This window comes from Zeugodacus cucurbitae, chromosome 6 (assembly GCF_028554725.1).
Source record: "Zeugodacus cucurbitae isolate PBARC_wt_2022May chromosome 6, idZeuCucr1.2, whole genome shotgun sequence".
Classification (NCBI taxonomy): domain Eukaryota; kingdom Metazoa; phylum Arthropoda; class Insecta; order Diptera; family Tephritidae; genus Zeugodacus; species Zeugodacus cucurbitae.
In genome coordinates, this window is record NC_071671.1 from 867932 (window position 1) to 887526 (window position 19595).

The following is a 19595-nucleotide window of genomic DNA, read 5'->3' on the forward strand; positions in this document are numbered from 1 at the left end:
GGATATCGGCGCGTTCGTCTACACAGCCAAACAATAGGTAGAAATTCACAAATATTATATGTATGAGTAGTTAAAACCTGATGAAAAGGCGAAAGCTGCACGATTATCAATTTGCAAAAATTAGCAAAAATAAAAATAATAGTGTATAATTTCACAGATTCATGGTTGTCCATACACACATGTACATATGTAATATAGTAATATATAAAAGAATGTTTATGTATATATTTTGTATATATAGCAATTATAAATCACATGCCTCTCGCTGTCATTATACCGACTGAGCCCTACCTAGACTAAACTAAGTAGAAATGTACCTACAAAGCAGTAATTTTGATTTTATGTATATTTCATCAAGAAAATTATCCATTGCACAGCTCTCCAGACCGTTAGTACGCGGAATATGGTAAAAATATAGAAATATAAATATATCAAATTTACAAAACAAATACCGAATTTTCATAAACTTAAAAAAACTGTCTGCAAAACCCCCAATTCATAGTATGAAACGGGTTCACGCATGTGGAATTCTGCCCTTCGCCAATCCGGCATGACCGGACATTGTATAAGCACTGCTGGTACAAACATCGAAAACAATATTTAACATAAATATTAAGAAATTTTATGCACTGTTTTTATATATTAAAATATAAAAATCAATATATGACAATATGAATTGGATATCAAGGTTGAGAAGAGAAGTTTTGCGTCAATGCTTTAACGAATGAGTGAATTTGGAAGTTCAGGCCCGGCCTGAAAAGCCTTCCCTTACAAATAATACATATTTTCATAAACTATTCCAGTTTCTAATGAAAATAAGAGTAAAGTTTGACTTGGCAGCAGAATTTAACAGAATTCTTGCAAAACGTACAGGTTCTTCTATTTTTATACCATCTAAGAGTTCAACCTGTTCTAAATTAGCATAAACTTATAAAATTCAGCAACAACACGAAATTCCACAAAAATCTTGTCACATGGGAATGAAAGCATACAAATAGAGTAAACCAAAATAGTGGCTTGCGAAAAGGTACTGCGCTGTTCACGAACATCAGTGCATGTAATTTTCTTTAGACGTTGCATCTGAAATCACAATTTCATTTGTCTCAAGAGTCGGTTTAATCATGTTATGAGCGTCCTTGCAAAATCCATCGTTGCCATTTGCTATGCTTTACGTTACGTTACGTCATGTCAATATTTTATACAATTTCATTGAAGTCTTCAATTCGTTGATTTTATATATACATATGTATGTATGTAATTGCATTTATAGATGTAGCTGCTTAGTTTCTAGTCCCTAAACGATGGAAAACCTGAACAAATGATTGCTTTTGGTAGCTTTAAGGGAATATTGCAAAGTTTAATTATCGATGAGTTCAATGCAGTTGTAATATTTTACTTTCTTCTCCGGAGTAGGACCTTAAAAGTGGAAAAAGATTTTTACGTACATATGTATGTAAGGGTATAAGTGTGTCAAATGAAGTCATAATCGGCGAATTATGATTTCACTAACACTTCGATTATGTATAGCTTTAATAGCCAACATTCATATACATGTGGATATACATATATACATATGTAATGTTGTATGTACATATTTACACACATTTCATAATTCACGGCGCTAGCTTCACGGCACCTTTAATTGCTTGGTTAATTACTCCATTTCATAGCTGATTACGAATGCGATAATGGCAATAATTATTATGTTGATATGTGGCAAGTACCGTTATAGCTAAACGTTAATGCATCTTCGTGATTGGCTTCCATATACACATACACACATACACGCCGATAATGCCTTTTAACTTGGATCCGGAAACTAATTTGGACTGGGTGTTTTGTTGGAGATTTTACAGATTTTTAGAAGTAAGTGTGCTCAAACGAGCATATCCATACAATTAATAATATGAATACTGCAATATTTTTAAAATCTATTTTTAAATATCGTTAATAGAAAGTGCCGTTGCTATTTTAAAAATGCGAAAACAGTCGCTAAATGAAATTCTCCATACCCGTCACTTTGCTTTGGTGTGAAGGCAGTTCTCCACAGGTTACTACATACAAACATTTGTATGCATACTAGCATGCTGCCTAAATGGCCCCCCTCTCGAACCCTCGACATTTGACATAACCGTGTACTTGAGTATGTACGTACGTACAGATGTACATATGGATGCATGTGTATGTTGATGTATTTGCACAATGATTTTACTCGTTGTGGCAAAAAGTCCCAGCATCGTCTCAAAGTAACAATAATAAACTTTATGGCTGTCGCTTTGAACTGAGATTTTTTCCAATGCATATCTAATACATTTCCTAAAAACACAGTAACTGAAAAACTTAAGCTATAAGTTATTAAAAACAAAGCCATAGACACATACATATCTTTGTACATATGTATGTATGTATGTTTTAATGAGTATATAACAATGACGGCGGGCTGCATGATATAAGCAGTAGCAGCAAATGTAAGAAAGTTAAAGCGTGGTGTTGAAATATATTATATGTACATTGAATGCGCTGAGGCTGAACAGTGTCAGTCAGTCAGTAGTAATAACGCCCCAACACTGTGAACTGTGATTGCTCATTTGTGTGATCAACCGAGCAGCCGATCGATTATACAAAACAATCTCGTATTCATCAGCATTTGTTTTGCCATATCTATGCAAGTGTATGTATGTGCGTGTGTGTATTTTATCTTTGCGGTTTTGAAGCGCCTGCGCGGCTCCCTATTTGCGCCTTACATCAACAACGAAATGATCATTGAAAAGCTAAAAACAAAAAGCAAAGCAAAACTCTAGATTCATCATGGAGCGATTGAGTTTCGCGACGTGATGCTGCTGCGCGGCGGCGCGGTGGCTGACAATTGTTCGATCACACAAAGCTATTGGCTAGACGTCACCGCCGTCGCCGTCGTCAGCACAGACGACCTGTTAAGCGCTGGGAGCACTGCTTTAAGTTGTGTGGTGGCGGACTGTGGCAAGACACGCTCAAGAAATGCGCGCTTATTAAAACTGTAGAACTCATGCGGTGCGGACGTATTTTGTGACTTTCCGCGTTCACCTCAACAATACTGAAAGTGAAATACATAAGTTACCACAGTACAAATGTACGCTCTTATTTAGCAAATCGTGCGACTAGTTAAATACATTTTTATAACCAAATAGAAGCGCGGCTTCATGTGCGCGCCTCTGCCTCTAGATAGTACTCACAGTTTGATATTTTTTTTTTTGTACTGAATTGGACTTTTGATCTATGTTTGAATGTGAATACATACATATTGTAAATGATACAGTTATGTGCATTTGGAAATTTAGTTTTGTAACGCGGGAAGTTTTCGAAGTGCCTCTTACTTGAAAACTCGCAAACATTAACGCTATTATATGTTACCTGATGCGCTATGTTGCACTCAAATATGACAATAAGCATAGACCGGCGAAACACTTTTGCAAATATTATTAAAAAATAGAATTTTGAAAATACTGTGTCAAAATAAATAATGTGTTAGCGCAGCAAACGTTCAATAAACCATAAGAATACAATTTGCGTTAGTTTGAAAAATTAAAATATATATTTTTAGTGAATTTACGTTAATCAAAATACTGTACAAATCAAAGTCGTGCCACCTTAATTTATCAGATTTAAACGCAAAACGCAATAATTTATGTGAAAAGTGCTAAGCTAAACTTCATATAAACCATAGTATTAAATTTTAATTAAAAATTCCATTTTTTCGCGATAATTTGCATATAATAGAAAACATTTCCTCTTCTTTTCCAACTCAACAGCTCTTGAAAGAAAGTGAAGTTAACCGTTAGTGAAGTTATTTGAAGTGCCAAACAAACAAGAAAGAAAACGTTAAGAAACGTTATACTAATTGCCGTTTAATACAAAGCCAACACGATGCGGTCACCGAGCGGGCGAGTGCCTCAACAGGGTCTGAACAGACTTTGGTTAGCCACCATTTGTGCCATTACCGTTGCTACTTTGAGTGGGTCATTTGTGACGCCCGCTTTTGGAGCACCTGCCAAACTTGGTATTTCTAGTCCTTGATTTCGACTTTTTTGCTATTTTCTCTTTTCATTTTCACTTAATTATGTTTGTATATGTTTTGCGTGTATGTATGTATTTAAGTCAGGTAAATTTAAATGTAGACATAAATTATATTAAGTGAACTTAATAATTGTCATACGTTTTACTAATAGTTGCTTCCGGTTTGAGACGCTTCACCACTAATGCCATTCTGCTGTAAATATTTATTTTAATTTCCGCTTTGCAACAATACAAACTTTAAGTGATATGTATATGAACAGTTTTTATGTACATATATGAAACATCTTTAATGAAACAGTCATTAAATTTCAGTGAACAAATTTAAAGCGAAATTACACCAAAATTTTCGTGCAAAGCAGGCATATATTTATATTTATTAATAGTAGTACTGTGGAAGTATGTATGCATGTGTACATATAAATGTTTTTGTTGTTGCTAACATAATTTTGTATTTGTAAATAATATATATTCACGCTATTGCTAATTGAATAGTTTATAGTGCATTAATATATAGACAAATAGTATGTTTTCGTTTGCGCCATAACTCTTATATTGCAGCACCGAGTTGTGAGCCAATTTTCATGCATTTTGGAAGCTAATTGTTTGAACAAATAGCGGCATTTGCTCGTTGGTTTCCGCACTGCAAATGCTCCAAGCGACTAGCGTCATCTAACTGGTTATTTATGTACTAGTAGATACACTACACTTAGGAAGATGCTCTCTTTGGAAGTTAGTCATATACTATACTGCCCTCTCCGATGCAGTGGTACTTTTTGATGGTATCCTATTTGTATCATCTTTGTAGCTCTTAATGCGAGTCAAATGCTTCGCGATTGCGCCGCTGCTCTTTGATTACTCACTGAGACGGTAATCAAGCCGATATTTTAACGTTTTGTCAATAAATCTTTGCGCTAATTTGCCATGCCACTCACATAATCATAAATATTTACTTTTTGGGTTATTTTGTAACTCTTTTAATTAATTTTATATATTTTTACGTATGTGCTCCATATTGAAAAAAACTGTTTTTGGGAAAAAAATATAAAAAATTACGTGTTTTTTATTGGAAAAAATGCTCATAAAATAATGTCCGTACCACATTTGTTTTTTCTTTTTTTGGGTTCACGAAAACAAATTGCTATTTATTTTACGAATGCTGCAATTTATTTTATGGACATTGTCATTTAAATATTTTTTGTGTACTGTAAAAAATCAGCTTTTTCAGCATTAAGTTGACAGAGGTATTTGTTTTGCTAATTGAGACGAGATCAGAAACAAAATCATTTATTTGGCGAATTCCACTTCCAACTGACATTCGAATTTAAGCACTTTCAATGAGCGTGGGACTTTCTATAAATGGCTTTGAGACATGATCTTAAGCAAAATTTATGCGGCCATTCCGGCCGGAATGTCAATATTCGACTAATGTGATACACGTTCATATATACTATATATGACAGTTGTCAAACCAGTGTCACATATTTGCTCCAAACCTAATGCTCCCTTAAAAAGATACGCAAGATACTACCCACATACTTTGAGTATAAATTTAAATATAAATAAAAGAAAAACAAAAATCTACAAGTAAAGTGCTAAGTAAAGAAAGGAAAGGTCATACATAGGCACTTACTATATATTTTATATATATATACACTATTATTCCAACTCATCACAATAGTTTCAAACGGAATTAATGAGCTACTAAACATCTATATTTTTATGCAAGTATCTGTTCTCCGCACCCCGTCGACTTCACACCTCGAGAGTAGTCATTGAAATGTCAAACAATTTATTTAAACATTATAATTGGCGTTAACTCCCCGCCGTGCATACAATAGAGATTCATTAAATCGACAAGACGGTTGATGTTTGGGAATTTTTGCTTGTTATCTTAGTAAATAATGGTTTGATTAATTACATACATATATAAAATGTTAGTTTGCAGATCCACATACACAGTGTGTGCATACTTATACATACATACATATTCATGAGTATGTCTGTTTGTATGTATGGATTTAGATACACTTTACTGCTTTGGTTCGAAATCCAACGAATAATTCTTTTCTTTCTCATATAAGAATTATGGCTTATGTCTACACATGTGTATTAAAATTATTATTTATGACATTAAACCAAAAATAATAAAAATAATAAAACAAATTAGAAACCAGTTTGTCGAGTGAAATTGCCATATTACTTGCAAAAAATAAACCGTCCCCTTAGATCATACAAACATTCGATTGTGCAAGCCACGTACTGTGTGCATTCTCTAGTGCAAGTTTTTATATAATACATGTATACATAAATATATGTATGTATGTATGTCTGGTTGTAACATTTTATTGTGTAAATAAGTATGGAAGTAAAAATCTTCATTATAAAACTAAGTATGTGCTATTCCACATACATGTGTATTTTATTTTAGAATAATTGAACAGCTAGTTTGCAAAGGTACATACTCACGACTGTGAATCCTTAAGTACCCGACCTGGCAAAAAATATTAACTGTTCGAAAACGAAATTTCTAAGATGTGTAGATTTGAAAAATAAATACATCTCAAAATATTAACTATTTTGTTATAAAGAACTCCAACAATTTCAATTTCCAACAAGGAGGGGTCCTACGCGCTTTGAACTCAGCTTTAGTCCTTCGGCCGTGTTTACTTAGAACTGTGAAGAACACTGTTATAGATTATATAGATTTTATACTAAAACCACAGTCATTAGAGACATAAAATTCTTTAATAAATGAGTTTGTGTGTGTGTCATGAATTTCTGAGAATTCTTGAACAGCGCTTTTATGTTCAATGTATTTCAAAACAAGCTGTTAGCCACGAATTCGAATACCAAGTTGGCAAGAAGCAAGTTTTTTAAAACGTATAAGCCAGTGAGTCAGTAACAAGTTTAATAAAAATTCTTGCAAAATATCCATAATTAATGGTATTGGGGAGGCCTGAGTGATTAATGGCACAATAATAATACAACAAATCGGTGGAATGTGATGCGATAATTACTATACAATTGTGCGCTTGAAAATTGAAAAATAAAATTACCAAAAAAAATCAATAAATCCACATGTGGAAATCGAATAGCTTAGCCGATAGATTAGTTAGCATATTTCTACTTCAGGCACTGTTCTCAAGCAGTTCTCAAACAATATAAATGATATCTGTATGCCGAAATGAAGATGCTTTCAATTGTAGTTTACTTAAAAAGCTCCTTCTGTGTGGAAATTCTCGGAAAATCTCAATATGTACCCACTATATTAAATGTATAGGAGGAACATGAAGTTCCCAAACGAGTTTCAGGTGTGAATAATAATCCATTATTATTATTAAGTTAATTACCGATTATTTCAGCGTAATCTCTAATTTTAATCTTAAATTGAGACTTAAAAATTAAAAACCTAATAAAAAGAGATGCACAAAAAATATGATAATTTCGGTAATTAAGCAACATGCCAAATGACGAGCGTACCGCGAAGTGACTTATTTATATCGACCAGTATAATCCCATGTATCATAGTTAGCTAAGTATTTGTTGTTGTGTGTATATACACATATATAAATATGTACAAAGGTAATGGTGGCGTTTGTGACAAAAACACCGGCTATTGTTACTTGATAATTACTCTAAAGTGTTGACGGTGTAAGCGAGTCTTAATTGCAACTCGTGCTTCTAATAACGCGATAAAGAGCCGCCTCTTCTTCCACTCTTTGAATTGTGTTTAGCAACCTTTATGACAAATGCCAGCTGCTAGAACATGAAGCAGAGATAAAACATGCAGCAACTCAATTATGCTTATTTATTGTTTTATTGTATTTATTACGCGAAAAAGGCCATCAACATTGAGCACTGGAAACATAAGTGTGAATTTGCAAATAATGAGAAAACAGCGTTTATTAACTTCCTGAATGTTCTTGTACATTATTTCGTGTTAGATAATTTGCGATCTGTTGAACAACAACATTCAAACACTCCAGGAATGACAATTTAAATAAAATGTTATTGTCTGTGTATTCAGTAAAATGTCCGCCTATTATTGATCGTATGTGCAGTGAATGTATAGATCATGTTAATATTTGGCTTGTCTAAGACACCAACTTCAAAACAAACAAAGAGTATGGTTTGGAAAGACGGAAACGCGCAGATAGTCATTATGGTCCAAAGCTTTGTTCAGCATTTTTGCGTATAATTTGTTTGTGTTTGTTTTCTATGAATACTTTATGTGTTGGCTGGTCTGTAGTATAGTAAATATGTTGAAACTGTATATATGTATGTATGTAAGTATATGCCTAACTCTAACTATTTAGGACAAAATTAATATTTTTAACAATTAACTTTTGTGTGCATGCATGTTAAGTTTTATGTAAATGTACGTAGATATTTATGTAGATGTTTTAGTGAAATGCACGATTGTCCAAGGTATTCATTCGATTGTTTTATATATGAATTTATCAAAATCCAACACGTATTCTCTATGTGTGCTGCAAATGCACTGAACTTCGGCACGAACACATCAAGACGCACGCAATCAATTCAGTTCCATCGTTTATTTCGTACCAGCACATATACACTACCCTACCAACTACACTTAAACACATACACACTTGTAGTAAATAATACATATGTATGTATATATGTATGTATGTTGTTATATGTACTTTTTTCATAAACCATAAAACCTAAACAACAAAACAATACAATAAAAGATCAGCAAACGAAACAACAACAACAAAAACAACTTAATTTTCAGATGGTATAGCGCCACCACCAGAATCACCATTCCCTTTAGAAGCACAACCGACACAATTTTCCGACGCGATTGCTGCCGCTCTTAATATTGACAATGGTGAGGGTGACGGTGGCGTTGAAGGCTTCGTCAAAAACCAACTGTCGGCGGTCGATAGTTATGGTAATCCGATTGAGACGCTCAAACCCATCGATACACCTGATGGGCGGAAGGTAATCAGTGCGCAGGGTTTACAATTTGAAATACCCAACTATGCTTCGGGCATAACCGAGATAAAGAAGCCGGCCGACGACTTACTGCCACCATTAATTGGTGAGTTTACAAATAACACTAATAAAAAATATACACATTTTAGTGCACCAAAAATGCAAAAATTTACCAAGTCAAATAAGAACGCCCAACAAAACAAAGCCAGAGCAGTTCAAATTGAATACATCAAGCCAGAGCTATACAAAGGCAAAGAAAAGTTCGAAACAATATATGGTGATGTTAACGGCGACCATTCTGTATTTGTTAACGATGATGTTTTGAAGATCACTGACTCAAATATCAACAATGAAATTGATACAAAAGCCAAGAGAGTGATTAAGCACACTGGATCAAAAGTTTTCGGCTCTCCCCAAATAGTTCGAGATCTAATCGAAAAACGCAAACTAATCCATTTTACTGATACTGACATACACAGAAGCAATAATTCTAGGAGAAATAAAACACCAAAACAAAGCAGTCACTGGTATAACGCGGAACACACGCTTACCGGCACTACAAACACTGACAACACCACCAACACTCTCACAAGCGCACCAATTCTGTCTACTTCTACGCCTCCGCTCTCGCATAGATCACCATTATTTACACAATTAGCTAATTATAATTATACTAAGCATTCTTTTAATGAACTAACCCTCAAACATCCAAATAACATAGTATTCAATACTCCACACCCATTAACCTCCTCATCTATTCCCCGGGATGCCCATAATTCACCTCATTTCCAACCGTTTGAAAGAGAAAACCAGATATACAATGCTAACGCTATTAATAAGAATTTTATTTCTCGGGTCAAACGAAGCCCTTTCTCCACACATCACAAAAATATCCCTCCGCCACTAAGCAGTGGTAATTTTAACTATCCAAACGTTCCTACTGATCTAGCCACTATTAATCGCATAGCTGCTAAATACCAAACTCCCCTTCCCACCTTAGATCCCATTGCCGTTGCTGTGTCAACTGATTTGCCTGATGGAGCAACCGGTTCAGTTCCAGAAGCTGAGGCTACAGCAATCTCGGCGACAACTGTGGATGTGGAGAATGCTCAGTTAGTCGAACTGAATCCAAAAACGACGAATGTGGGCTTTTCCAGCCAAGCAGCGAAGAAATCACATTTTCATAATCTCAACTCGTTGCCATCGTACATACTAGAGCTTAACGATCCGGATATTGGAGGGCCTGTGGAATATATGCCAGCTGATGATGGTTCGTCTTTAAAAGTTATCGCATGGGATTTACTACCACCACTAGAAAAAGAACCCACAATAATTACTTCGGATAATCAATTTCCAAAACATGTAACTGGTGTCGAAGATCCTCTAACGCACAACATCAAAGTGTCTTTAACTGCGGGACAGAGCATAAGAGCACAAGCACCGCTAACTGGTCTTTCCAACGAAGGTAGTGTTTCCGTGGTATCACTTACTAGTCCGCAAGGAAATAGAATTTATTCTACAACCTCCACTACGACAACTCCAAGATCGACTACCGTGCGTACAACGAGGCCTACAACCACCACCACAACCACAACTACAACCACGAGAGCTACTACAACAACTCGTCGCCCAACAACCACAACAACACGTCGAACCACAACTACAAGGCCAACTCCTACAACAATTAAAACAACAACAACGACTCCAGCCCCACTTAACCCGAATGACTTTTTCCAATTAGAGAATGGCGACTCATATACTCTACCCTCATGGTTAGCCGACATTGATGACCCTGAATTGGATGCAGCAGTTAGTTATATTGTTCCAGAAGATATACACGAATATAATGATACCATTTCGCGGGATATTCTCCCTCCACTTGAACCATACACCGATCTAAATGACATTGAGCTGCCTGAAGACCTACGTACAACTTCCACCACAACTAGCCGGCCTCGTACTACATCTACGACTTCCAAACCTCGTCAAACCTACACCACCACCCCCAAAGTTTCTACTGTATCCACACCTCGACCACACTGGGTACGTGCATATCCCACAACTGCCAAAACCACCACAACTACAACAACCCAAAGACCCAACTCTTTCGATGATCGTTTCTCCTCTAATCATATTGCACAAACGCATGATTCGGCATTTGCCTCATCTGGCACCTTTCCCAATTCGAAAGTGCACACGTCATTCCTTAGCAATAGCGTCATCAGCACCACAACAACGACGACACCAAAACCTCGATTAACCACATCGGCGGCACATCAGCATCACACCAATAGATATCAACAAGATATCAATAAATCTAATGAAAGTTCTTCCACTATCGTAGATCCCACGGCAAGTACCGAATTGAAAAACAGTCAAGAAGCCGCGATATCAAAGTTTTCTAACTCAAATCCCTTCTTGCCAGCACATAATAGTGCTACACGCCCGTTTTCGTCACAGAATGTAAATAAATTTACCACCACCACAACAACGACGACGACAACAACTACAACTCCTGCAACACCAATAGAGGAAAATCCGTTCGATTCCGCCACTTTACCATCTTGGTTAGCTGATTTCGATTATCCCGACTTGGCTCCAGGTGTACCGTTCACATATAATGATGCAGAGTCAAATTCGGACGTCTTCAATGATTTACTGCCACCTTCGCAACTGCTTACTGAAACAACAGATACAACAAAGCCTGTTTTCATAACATCCTCTCCCACATCCTTTAATTCCTTCCAAATTGCACCAAGTTCAAATAATCGGCACGACTCCACTTTTGCTTCCGCCTCCACCTCTACTACACGTACTTTCGCTTTTAATAACTTCCCATCAAAAGTCATCACAACAGCCAAACCATTCAACATCCAAAACCCATTTGCGAAAGTGCCTAATAGCAACAACTACAATCAAGAGGCAGTCACTTTGCCGCCAGTGCTATTTATTCCGCCAACTGCAGAGGCCGAGAGCAATATCGACATTGTGGCAGTGAACGATGTCAGCAAGACAGATCCTCAAACAGATCGTGAAAACGCTAATAATTTACACCACCATCAACAGCCTTCACTGCAACCAGCAGCAACAGCTGACCCAATTCTTAACAAGAAATCATCCTCATCAAGTTTTAATAAAAATTTTGCAGCTCCATTCGAACCAACGTCGACGTCTGACAGCGCCGATTCATCGGCTTCCACAGAGCAAGATTTTGGTAGCTCGACGAAAACCACTTTTTCGAAGAGTAACGAAGGCAAAGTGATAACCAACAACGTATTTGGTACTTCAAGTGGCGTTACAACCGCATCGAAACAAGTTGGATTTGGTGCGAGTACCGCTGCCGGACAAGCAAACTTTCAAAAAGGTAATTTACAAATTTTTTGATGAATATTGTTATTCAGTAGTGAGGGTTTTTTTCACAGAACTAGGGGAACTTCTTTAATGGATTAGTAGTACTCCCAATTGAACAGTTATGCGCACACCTAAAGTGGTAACCGAAATTGTACAACTGTTACTTATAACATTAAAATAGAGATTTTCGGATTCAGATCAACTTTGTTCACAAAGGCAGCTATGCTTTCATCCAACCATATTGCAAGCAAGCTATTCATCCATTTACCTCCATTGGTTGCAGTAGCTTGATTGATCTTATTGGTTCTCATCGACATCACCTAACTGTAGATCCAAGAAGCGAACTATTTAGATGAGGTCATGCAATATGCTAAGGCGAATCTTTGCTCAAGTAGAAAGTTATGTTTTGAACTCCAGGTCGTCTAAAAGACAATGTTCGGTTCGCATTCTCATTCAGTGTACTTCAGAAATGTTGTTTAAGTCCTTTGCAGGTGATCTGTATTCGAAGAAATGTCTGAAGAAGTGAAAAAAAGTTCCGTTTACTCTTTGACTCTGTTTATGCAATCTTCATAATATAGGCGTTGTTCGAGAAACGTCAAGAATGTTGTATTGTTGCAGGTCTGTAGCTTCATCAACTGTGTTTTACTAGACTATCCGACAACTACACTGGTATTGCGTAGCTTATTACCTTCGCTATCCCACCCGTTAAATAACCTTAAGGCGATGATTGTCATCCGATGAGCGTAGGAAATTAATTAATTCCCTGAGAATTTTTTAGGAAACTTTTGATAATTTTGTATATGTGTATGTTTTTAAAATATTTAAATTTTACATTTACAGATTTCCAACAAAATACGTCAGATCGTTTCTCAACTACCGGCAGCAGTTTCGTCGGAACTTCGAATGCCTTCAACAAGGCCGCAACCCCGAGCGCGTTCTCTAGCTTCAGCAGTGCGCAACAAAACACAAATTTCAATAGCTTCAACAACAAGGGACCAGTAACCAATGCAGATACTGGAAAATACACTGGAGGCTTTGGAGGATCTCCAGGTATTTTGGGCAGTGGAAAAATAGGTTCCGCCGTGCGAACAGATGGATCAATACGGCCAACTTCGAATGTTGCATTTACACAGGCAACGGCAATTCCACCTACAGCGCCACCAAAGTTCCCAACGAACCCCAACTTTGCAAATCGCGTTGGGAACTCGGCTTCCACCAGTTTCACGGCCAACACTGCTGCCGGTGCCAATAAGTACCAGGGCACGTTCGGTGGACCACCCGGAGTGTTGAACCCATTTGACAATGTCAAAAGCGGATAAGTAGAAGTAAGGATGGCTACGAACACATCGAAGCATCAAAGATTATTTATTTATAACACACTTTTGTTTTTACATTATGTCAGAGAGTAGTATTCTAGTATATCTTTCGAAATTCTGGTAGCATTGGATATCGAACTGGTTAGGACAATGTATATGTATAACATTTTATCTAACTGAAAATACACAAATTAAAAAATGCTTTTAACTTACTTTGTTGTACGAATTTAAACAAACCATATATGAAATATTTGTTTTTCAATGTTTTATTGTTGGCGAGATGAACGCGAAAGTAGTTGAACTACGAAATGAACATGGCTGAGATGAGATGAAACATTAAGAACTATTTATTTATAATGCTAAATAAGAATTAGAATAACAGCGGAGAAAAGGATAAAATCACTCCTTGGATGCCGAAGGATTAATCGGATTCAAAGTTATCACCTTCGGTGAGGTTTGTATGGATGATGCGCCAACGGAATTACCTTGACTACTATCCTGTGAAGTAGTCGTCTGAGCCACTATGGATACACCAGGTGAGGTTGATGATGAGCTCGCTGGATTTGTACTGGGTATGATATTCACCATTTTACGAACGGTTAAATTTCTATTAAATACGTGAGAGGACAAAGCAGGTATTTGCTTCAATCCTCCAGGTTTCACAACGATATTTCGAATTTGCGGACGGTCGGTCAAGACAGTGCTGCCACTAGTTGTAGCTGTTGGATTGGCCGTGTTAGTGAGACTACCTGCCCCAGCAGCGGTTGTGCTAATTATTTGCACTTGTGGCAGCGACTTTGTGGAGACATTCAATATGCCTGATGTCTGTCGCGCACCAATACTGACTGGCGACTTTAGTGTCTGTAAATTCACTTGTTTCACAGACGACACTAGTGGAGTGCTGCCACTGGCTGTACCCACTGGAAGCTGTGCTGTCGTTAGCTGCATTGCTGGACGGGGCACAAGTGTTGTTGCCGAAGTCTTCGGATTCGTTACAACAACTTTGGTGTATTTCGGCAATTGTTGTGTGACATTCGAGCGTGAAATGATATTCGGGCAAGGCTTCATAGTGTTTCGATTGATGAAGACCACCTTATTTTGTTTATTGACTGATGTTTGAGCGGTTTGTTGTAAGATTGGGCTGCCAACAGCTTTATTAATTATATATGTGCCGCCACCAGTTTTAGGCGAAGTGGCCACCATACCAGTCGCACTAGACCCAGTGGTAGTAGCTTCTTTAATAATTTTCTGACTTATAATCAGTTGCCCGACACCGGAAGTATTAGCTGCAAAAGAAAATTATACAATTTATTACAATTACAGAGAGAAATGAGAGATTCTCAAGAACCCACCCGACTTGACAGATGCAGTTGAAGAAGCCACAGAATCAGAGAGATTACCTTCATTATCCGCGAATACAATTGGCATGTCGATAATGTTTGAAAGATCCATATTGGAGGCAGATGAAGAGTTTTGCGTGCTCCCTTTTATGGCGCTAAAGGCTGTGTTTGCTAACTGCAGTGTAGTTCCACCACTTACATTCTTCATGACGGTGTACTTTTGCTGAGCCGTGCCGGGTGGTGCAGCTGTAACGAATTGCGTCGTCTGGCCATTGGGTGACTTTAAAGTGAATATCTGTTGTTGATGGTTCGCAACGGTGCTGACGGTTGGTGTTGTTGATACGATACTGCCGATGTTGGTATTTCCTGATTTGCTGCTCTGTTGCATCGAGGCTGTTTTGATTGTGTAAATTTTCGATTGCGATTGCAATGGCGGCTTGAGTTGCACGAATTGGTTAGAAGGTATCATCTTTATTTTGGCACCGGCTGGAAGGGTTTGCTTTTGCAGCGGATTTATTAATGCGGTCTTGATTGGAGTCGATTTTGATGGCGCAACAATTTCGTAATTCGTTACAATTTTCTGTGCAGCTTGAGTTGTATCGTTACTGGTATTCATTGTCGCACCATCTTGTTCACTCGTATCACCCAGTATTGATTGTATAGCCATGTTCAAATCCTCGTTCGTTATAGAAGAATTCGAAGATGCTTGCGTCTTCTTGTTTTGCTGCTGAGCTGTTTTTGAAGTACCCCCTGCCAGTACATTTGAGCTTGTTTTAGCTGGAGTGGATGTGGAGGCTATCAAAGGACGCGTTCTTGGACGACCGACTGCAAAGTTAGATGGGAACAAACATTAACCTTTTCCAATTAAAGGAAACCATGCAAAAATATTGAAAGAAATAAAAAATAATTTTACCCTTTCGTTTCACTTGGAATGGGTCTGGGATTTTTACTTTTTTTAGTTTGGCTAGTTGGGATATGGTAGGGATATGAAGGTAACGGAAAATTCAAATGATGATATTGATGGTGATTAGTTCATGAAAAGTGAAATGTTTTAGTAATTGTTAAATTTGATTACAATTAAAGTAAGATTTGACAAAATATTGTCATACATACTTGAATTAACATATTTAGTTTTCGCAGGCGTCTCTTGATCGGAGTTCACAGCATCATTCTTACGCTTTCTTTGTACAGGCCCATTTTTCGTATTACCTTCCGCACTGCTACCGCCAGCGTTGTTGCTGATTGAGTTTCGTCCCTGTTTAGTATGCATGAAACTTGTTACTGTGGTTGGTACCCGTGGACCGGGAGGATTGGTGAGCGTTCTTTTAATAAATTCGTATATTTCATCCTGAATATAAAATTAAATTAGTTATTGCTTTTCGTGATCCAAGTGATAATAATCCTACCACGACCATAGCATCCACCATCGATTGTGTGACATTATCTAACTTTCTGCGGCTTTTAGGAACGCGCAGAACATCATCCGCACTGCCCACCACCACTAAGGAGCTTTCCGATTGCATTTTTTCACGTAACGACTCCATTTCCTCAGTACTGAAATGTAAAGATGTAATATTAACTTGTCAACAAATACATATTGCATAAATTAAGTTACATAACGTAACTGAGAATTATTTACCTTGTTTTTGCTGAATTCTGACCAACCACAAATAATATTGGCACCTTTATGTCTAATATACGGTCGTCAGGAGTTCCACGTATTCCGTTAAATGTATTATAAGCAAAGCCCATACATACTACACATGACACATTCTCCGACATAGCCACTTGTAGAGCGAGAGCAGCACCAGCGTTAAATCCTATCAATATGATGCTTCGCTGAGCATTTTCGTTTCGTAATTCTTGTATTTTAACTCGAGTAAGTGACACTATTTGTTCGGCTACTTGCTCCAATGGTTGCCGAGCTATATGACTAACTGTGAATTTAAAAAATATGTATCAATTGATTTGTTTTATATTATTCATCTAGGTGTGTTTGCCTACTCACCATTGGAGGGAAGAGTTACTTGTACAATTTGTGTTATGCTGGCCAATTGATGATACCATTTTTGAAGGCGATTAGGTACTGGACCACTAGTAGGTACAGAAGGCAGCGCAACTATTACTGCATTCTGTGTTAGTTTGCGAACTTTCGTACTAACAATTGGCTCCCATTTGTTTTTCATTACTGGCGCCAAAAGTTCTTGGCTAACATTTAGTGGCCGCCCAAATAGCATTTTATCCATAAGTGTTGGTAATTTAGATTTTAATGTTTGCAAAATATCTAAATAAGACGCCATATATGTTGATGGAAGTGAATCCATTAGCAAACAATGTAGCCATTGTGTGAGTCGTGAGTCCCAAGCAACAGCAGCTAACGCCCTGCGCATTCGACTAGCAGACTTATCGATAGCGACACGACGTTGCATAGCTTCGTTTTGACGGTTAACATTGGCTAATCGTCCTAACTGATCGTTATCCAAAATATTTGCTACTTTATTGAAAAGTGTCTTTTGCATGTTGCTCCAACCAATTCTAGAAATATTTTATACGTTAATTTACTTTGTTGTTGTTGTTGAATACTTGTGTACTTACTGGTTAATATGTGCTTCCCAATCATCGTCGTCTGGATTATTGTTTTTTACGTATTTAGCAATTCGAGAACACTCATTCATGGCTTCTTTGGCCGCTATTTCATTGTAAGAGGGCACATTGGCCTGATTAAAATCTTCAAAATCATGCTCTTCGGGATGTGTATGACAAGAAGGACACTGTGGTGTACGACGAACCAGAATTGTACGAGCTGGTAACAAGCCTGTGCTAACACTTGCCAGCGGCCGGGTATTGTCTCTCGTGTAACTGTGTTCCATTTTATTACTACCTCCCCCTTCACTACTGATAGAATTAATAGTTCCACAAACAGACTCAAAAGACGAATTTTGTTGCTATAAGTGATTGAATATATAATATATTTAGAATAGTTTTCACACTATTATTGTACTATTTCGGAAAATAATTATATATACTGTTATAAATGACACAAAAATTTTAGATTTTTTTCACTGTGTCAAAAAACTGTAACAATCGATAAAAAATATGGACATTTATTTATGAAAATAAACATTTTTAATATATTGAAATCAAAAATAGATATATAAATGAGTTACTGAAACAATTGGGAGAATATTTTAATGTTTAATGTGAATTGCCGAGTACTTTTACTAATGAATTGCGATATTTATTATTCAACTATTAAAAGGATATATTGCGTTAAAGAGTTACAATTTATATAAATTATTTGTTGTAAACACATTCTAAATTTTCAATAGTTATTTATACCGATATTTTCCTTTAATAAAACTTATTTTCTTTCATCACAACACTATTATTGAACAATTTGCTTTATACCACTACTTAGCTTTTTCGCAATATGGCGTCGTTTAAGGAGTTACCATATATCTTGTTTTAAAATGTCTTACAAATTTGTGGCGCAGACCACGAATGTCAAATATTTATAAAATCCTGTTGATTTAAATATTTATATTACCTATTATATACTGCTAAATGTTATATATTAAAATTCAATGGAGATAGAAAAAGTATATAAAATACTTTTTACAGCTACAAAAATAATTGTGTCATTCAATACAAAATACATTTGTGTGGCACCATTGTTTATGTTTCTCCCCAATTATTTAAAGTAATAGATTGGTTAGAATTTCACCATTATTTTCCAAAATACCTATAAACAAATAAGCAATTTAGCTCAACATCTAAAAAGTTAACGATCGCAAGCAGGGTTTACTATTAATGCACCACTTATACGTTCGCGCCTAAAAAACAAAATTATAAATATTATTACCTCTATATCTTCGTCCTCAGATGCAGCAGGTGCTGTACGAGTTCCATCACATTCCTTGCGCTGCAAGAAGTCCTCGAACAGTTTCATATATGAAGTCATCATCACCTGTAGCTTTCAACCTGAATAAATGATGCTTTACTTCCACAATATTTACAGTAGTACTATGAATTTAAACATTTAATAACGTAAAAAGTGTTTGCAATGTGCGCTTATTGAACACCTCGTTCAGTGGTCCGCCGAAAACAACTTTGACAACCAATAACACAACTCCACAACAAATGTCAAATAATACAAGTCACAACTTGAAGAAATTTGTTATTGGTTAACCTACAGGTTAACAATAAATGTATTCTAAAAATCACTATTAAAGGTTGTATTTATAAAATTCACATACCAATACTTGATGTTGTGCTCATGTTGAATACATGAGGAGGTATGGTGACTTTTCGAAAGCTGCCAGACCATAAAAAATTACAACAGTTTCCATTATGACCAAATTTAATATCCAATTATATAATGGTATTGTCTAAAAAATAAAATCTATTTTACCTGAAAACACTTTTATTTAAAGATTATTTGCGTACAAACAAGTATTTTATTTCTACTAATGCTACTGTCGACGTACCTCTTAATGATTTAATTTACTCAACCAAGTGGCAGCCGTAAATTCTGACAAGTGCGTAAACTACAATTATTTATAATTTTGAATTT

General features: G+C 36.4%; 2 protein-coding genes across 8 annotated transcripts; one reads left to right on the forward strand and one right to left on the reverse strand.

The window, feature by feature from the left end:
• Nucleotides 1-2948: 2948 nt before the first annotated feature.
• Nucleotides 2949-13894, forward strand: LOC105213395 (mucin-5AC). 2 transcript variants are annotated; one of them, XM_011186156.3, is made up of 5 exons: nucleotides 2949-3109; nucleotides 3789-4036; nucleotides 8813-9121; nucleotides 10016-12379; nucleotides 13207-13894. In XM_011186156.3, the coding sequence occupies exons 2-5, from the start codon at nucleotides 3904-3906 to the stop codon at nucleotides 13683-13685; spliced, it is 3285 nt and encodes a 1094-aa protein (XP_011184458.2). In that variant the 5' UTR covers nucleotides 2949-3109; nucleotides 3789-3903; the 3' UTR covers nucleotides 13686-13894. The 2 variants fall into 2 exon arrangements, with proteins under 2 accessions (XP_011184458.2, XP_011184459.2); XM_011186157.3 differs by lacking the exon at nucleotides 8813-9121.
• Nucleotides 13895-13923: 29 nt separating this feature from the next.
• Nucleotides 13924-19309, reverse strand: LOC105213393 (KAT8 regulatory NSL complex subunit 3). 6 transcript variants are annotated; one of them, XM_054234279.1, is made up of 10 exons: nucleotides 19279-19309; nucleotides 18885-19003; nucleotides 17618-17967; nucleotides 17031-17557; nucleotides 16662-16959; nucleotides 16429-16576; nucleotides 16136-16370; nucleotides 15936-15986; nucleotides 15035-15847; nucleotides 13924-14968 (listed from the first exon to the last, which is right to left on the reverse strand). In XM_054234279.1, exons 2-10 carry the CDS (start codon nucleotides 18984-18986, stop codon nucleotides 14082-14084), a joined length of 3411 nt encoding a protein of 1136 aa, XP_054090254.1. In that variant the 5' UTR covers nucleotides 18987-19003; nucleotides 19279-19309; the 3' UTR covers nucleotides 13924-14081. The 6 variants fall into 6 exon arrangements, with proteins under 6 accessions (XP_054090254.1, XP_054090255.1, XP_054090253.1 ...); XM_054234280.1 differs by lacking the exon at nucleotides 19279-19309 and having other exon boundaries at nucleotides 15083-15847; nucleotides 18885-19214; XM_054234278.1 differs by lacking the exon at nucleotides 19279-19309 and having other exon boundaries at nucleotides 18885-19214.
• Between the last annotated feature and the right edge of the window lie 286 nt (nucleotides 19310-19595).

Coding starts and splice junctions, on each gene's coding strand:
- LOC105213395 (XM_011186156.3), top strand. CDS start 3,904: ATGCGGTCACCGAGCGGGCGAGTGCCTCAACAGGGTCTGAACAGACTT. Junction 4,037..8,812: donor TGGAGCACCTGCCAAACTTG/GTATTTCTAGTC, acceptor CTTAATTTTCAG/ATGGTATAGCGCCACCACCA. Junction 9,122..10,015: donor CTTACTGCCACCATTAATTG/GTGAGTTTACAA, acceptor TTCCCACCTTAG/ATCCCATTGCCGTTGCTGTG.
- LOC105213393 (XM_054234279.1), bottom strand. CDS start 18,986: ATGATGACTTCATATATGAAACTGTTCGAGGACTTCTTGCAGCGCAAG. Junction 16,577..16,661: donor CAGAATTCAGCAAAAACAAG/GTAAATAATTCT, acceptor TTTACATTTCAG/TACTGAGGAAATGGAGTCGT. Junction 15,987..16,135: donor AACTAAATATGTTAATTCAA/GTATGTATGACA, acceptor TATCCCAACTAG/CCAAACTAAAAAAAGTAAAA.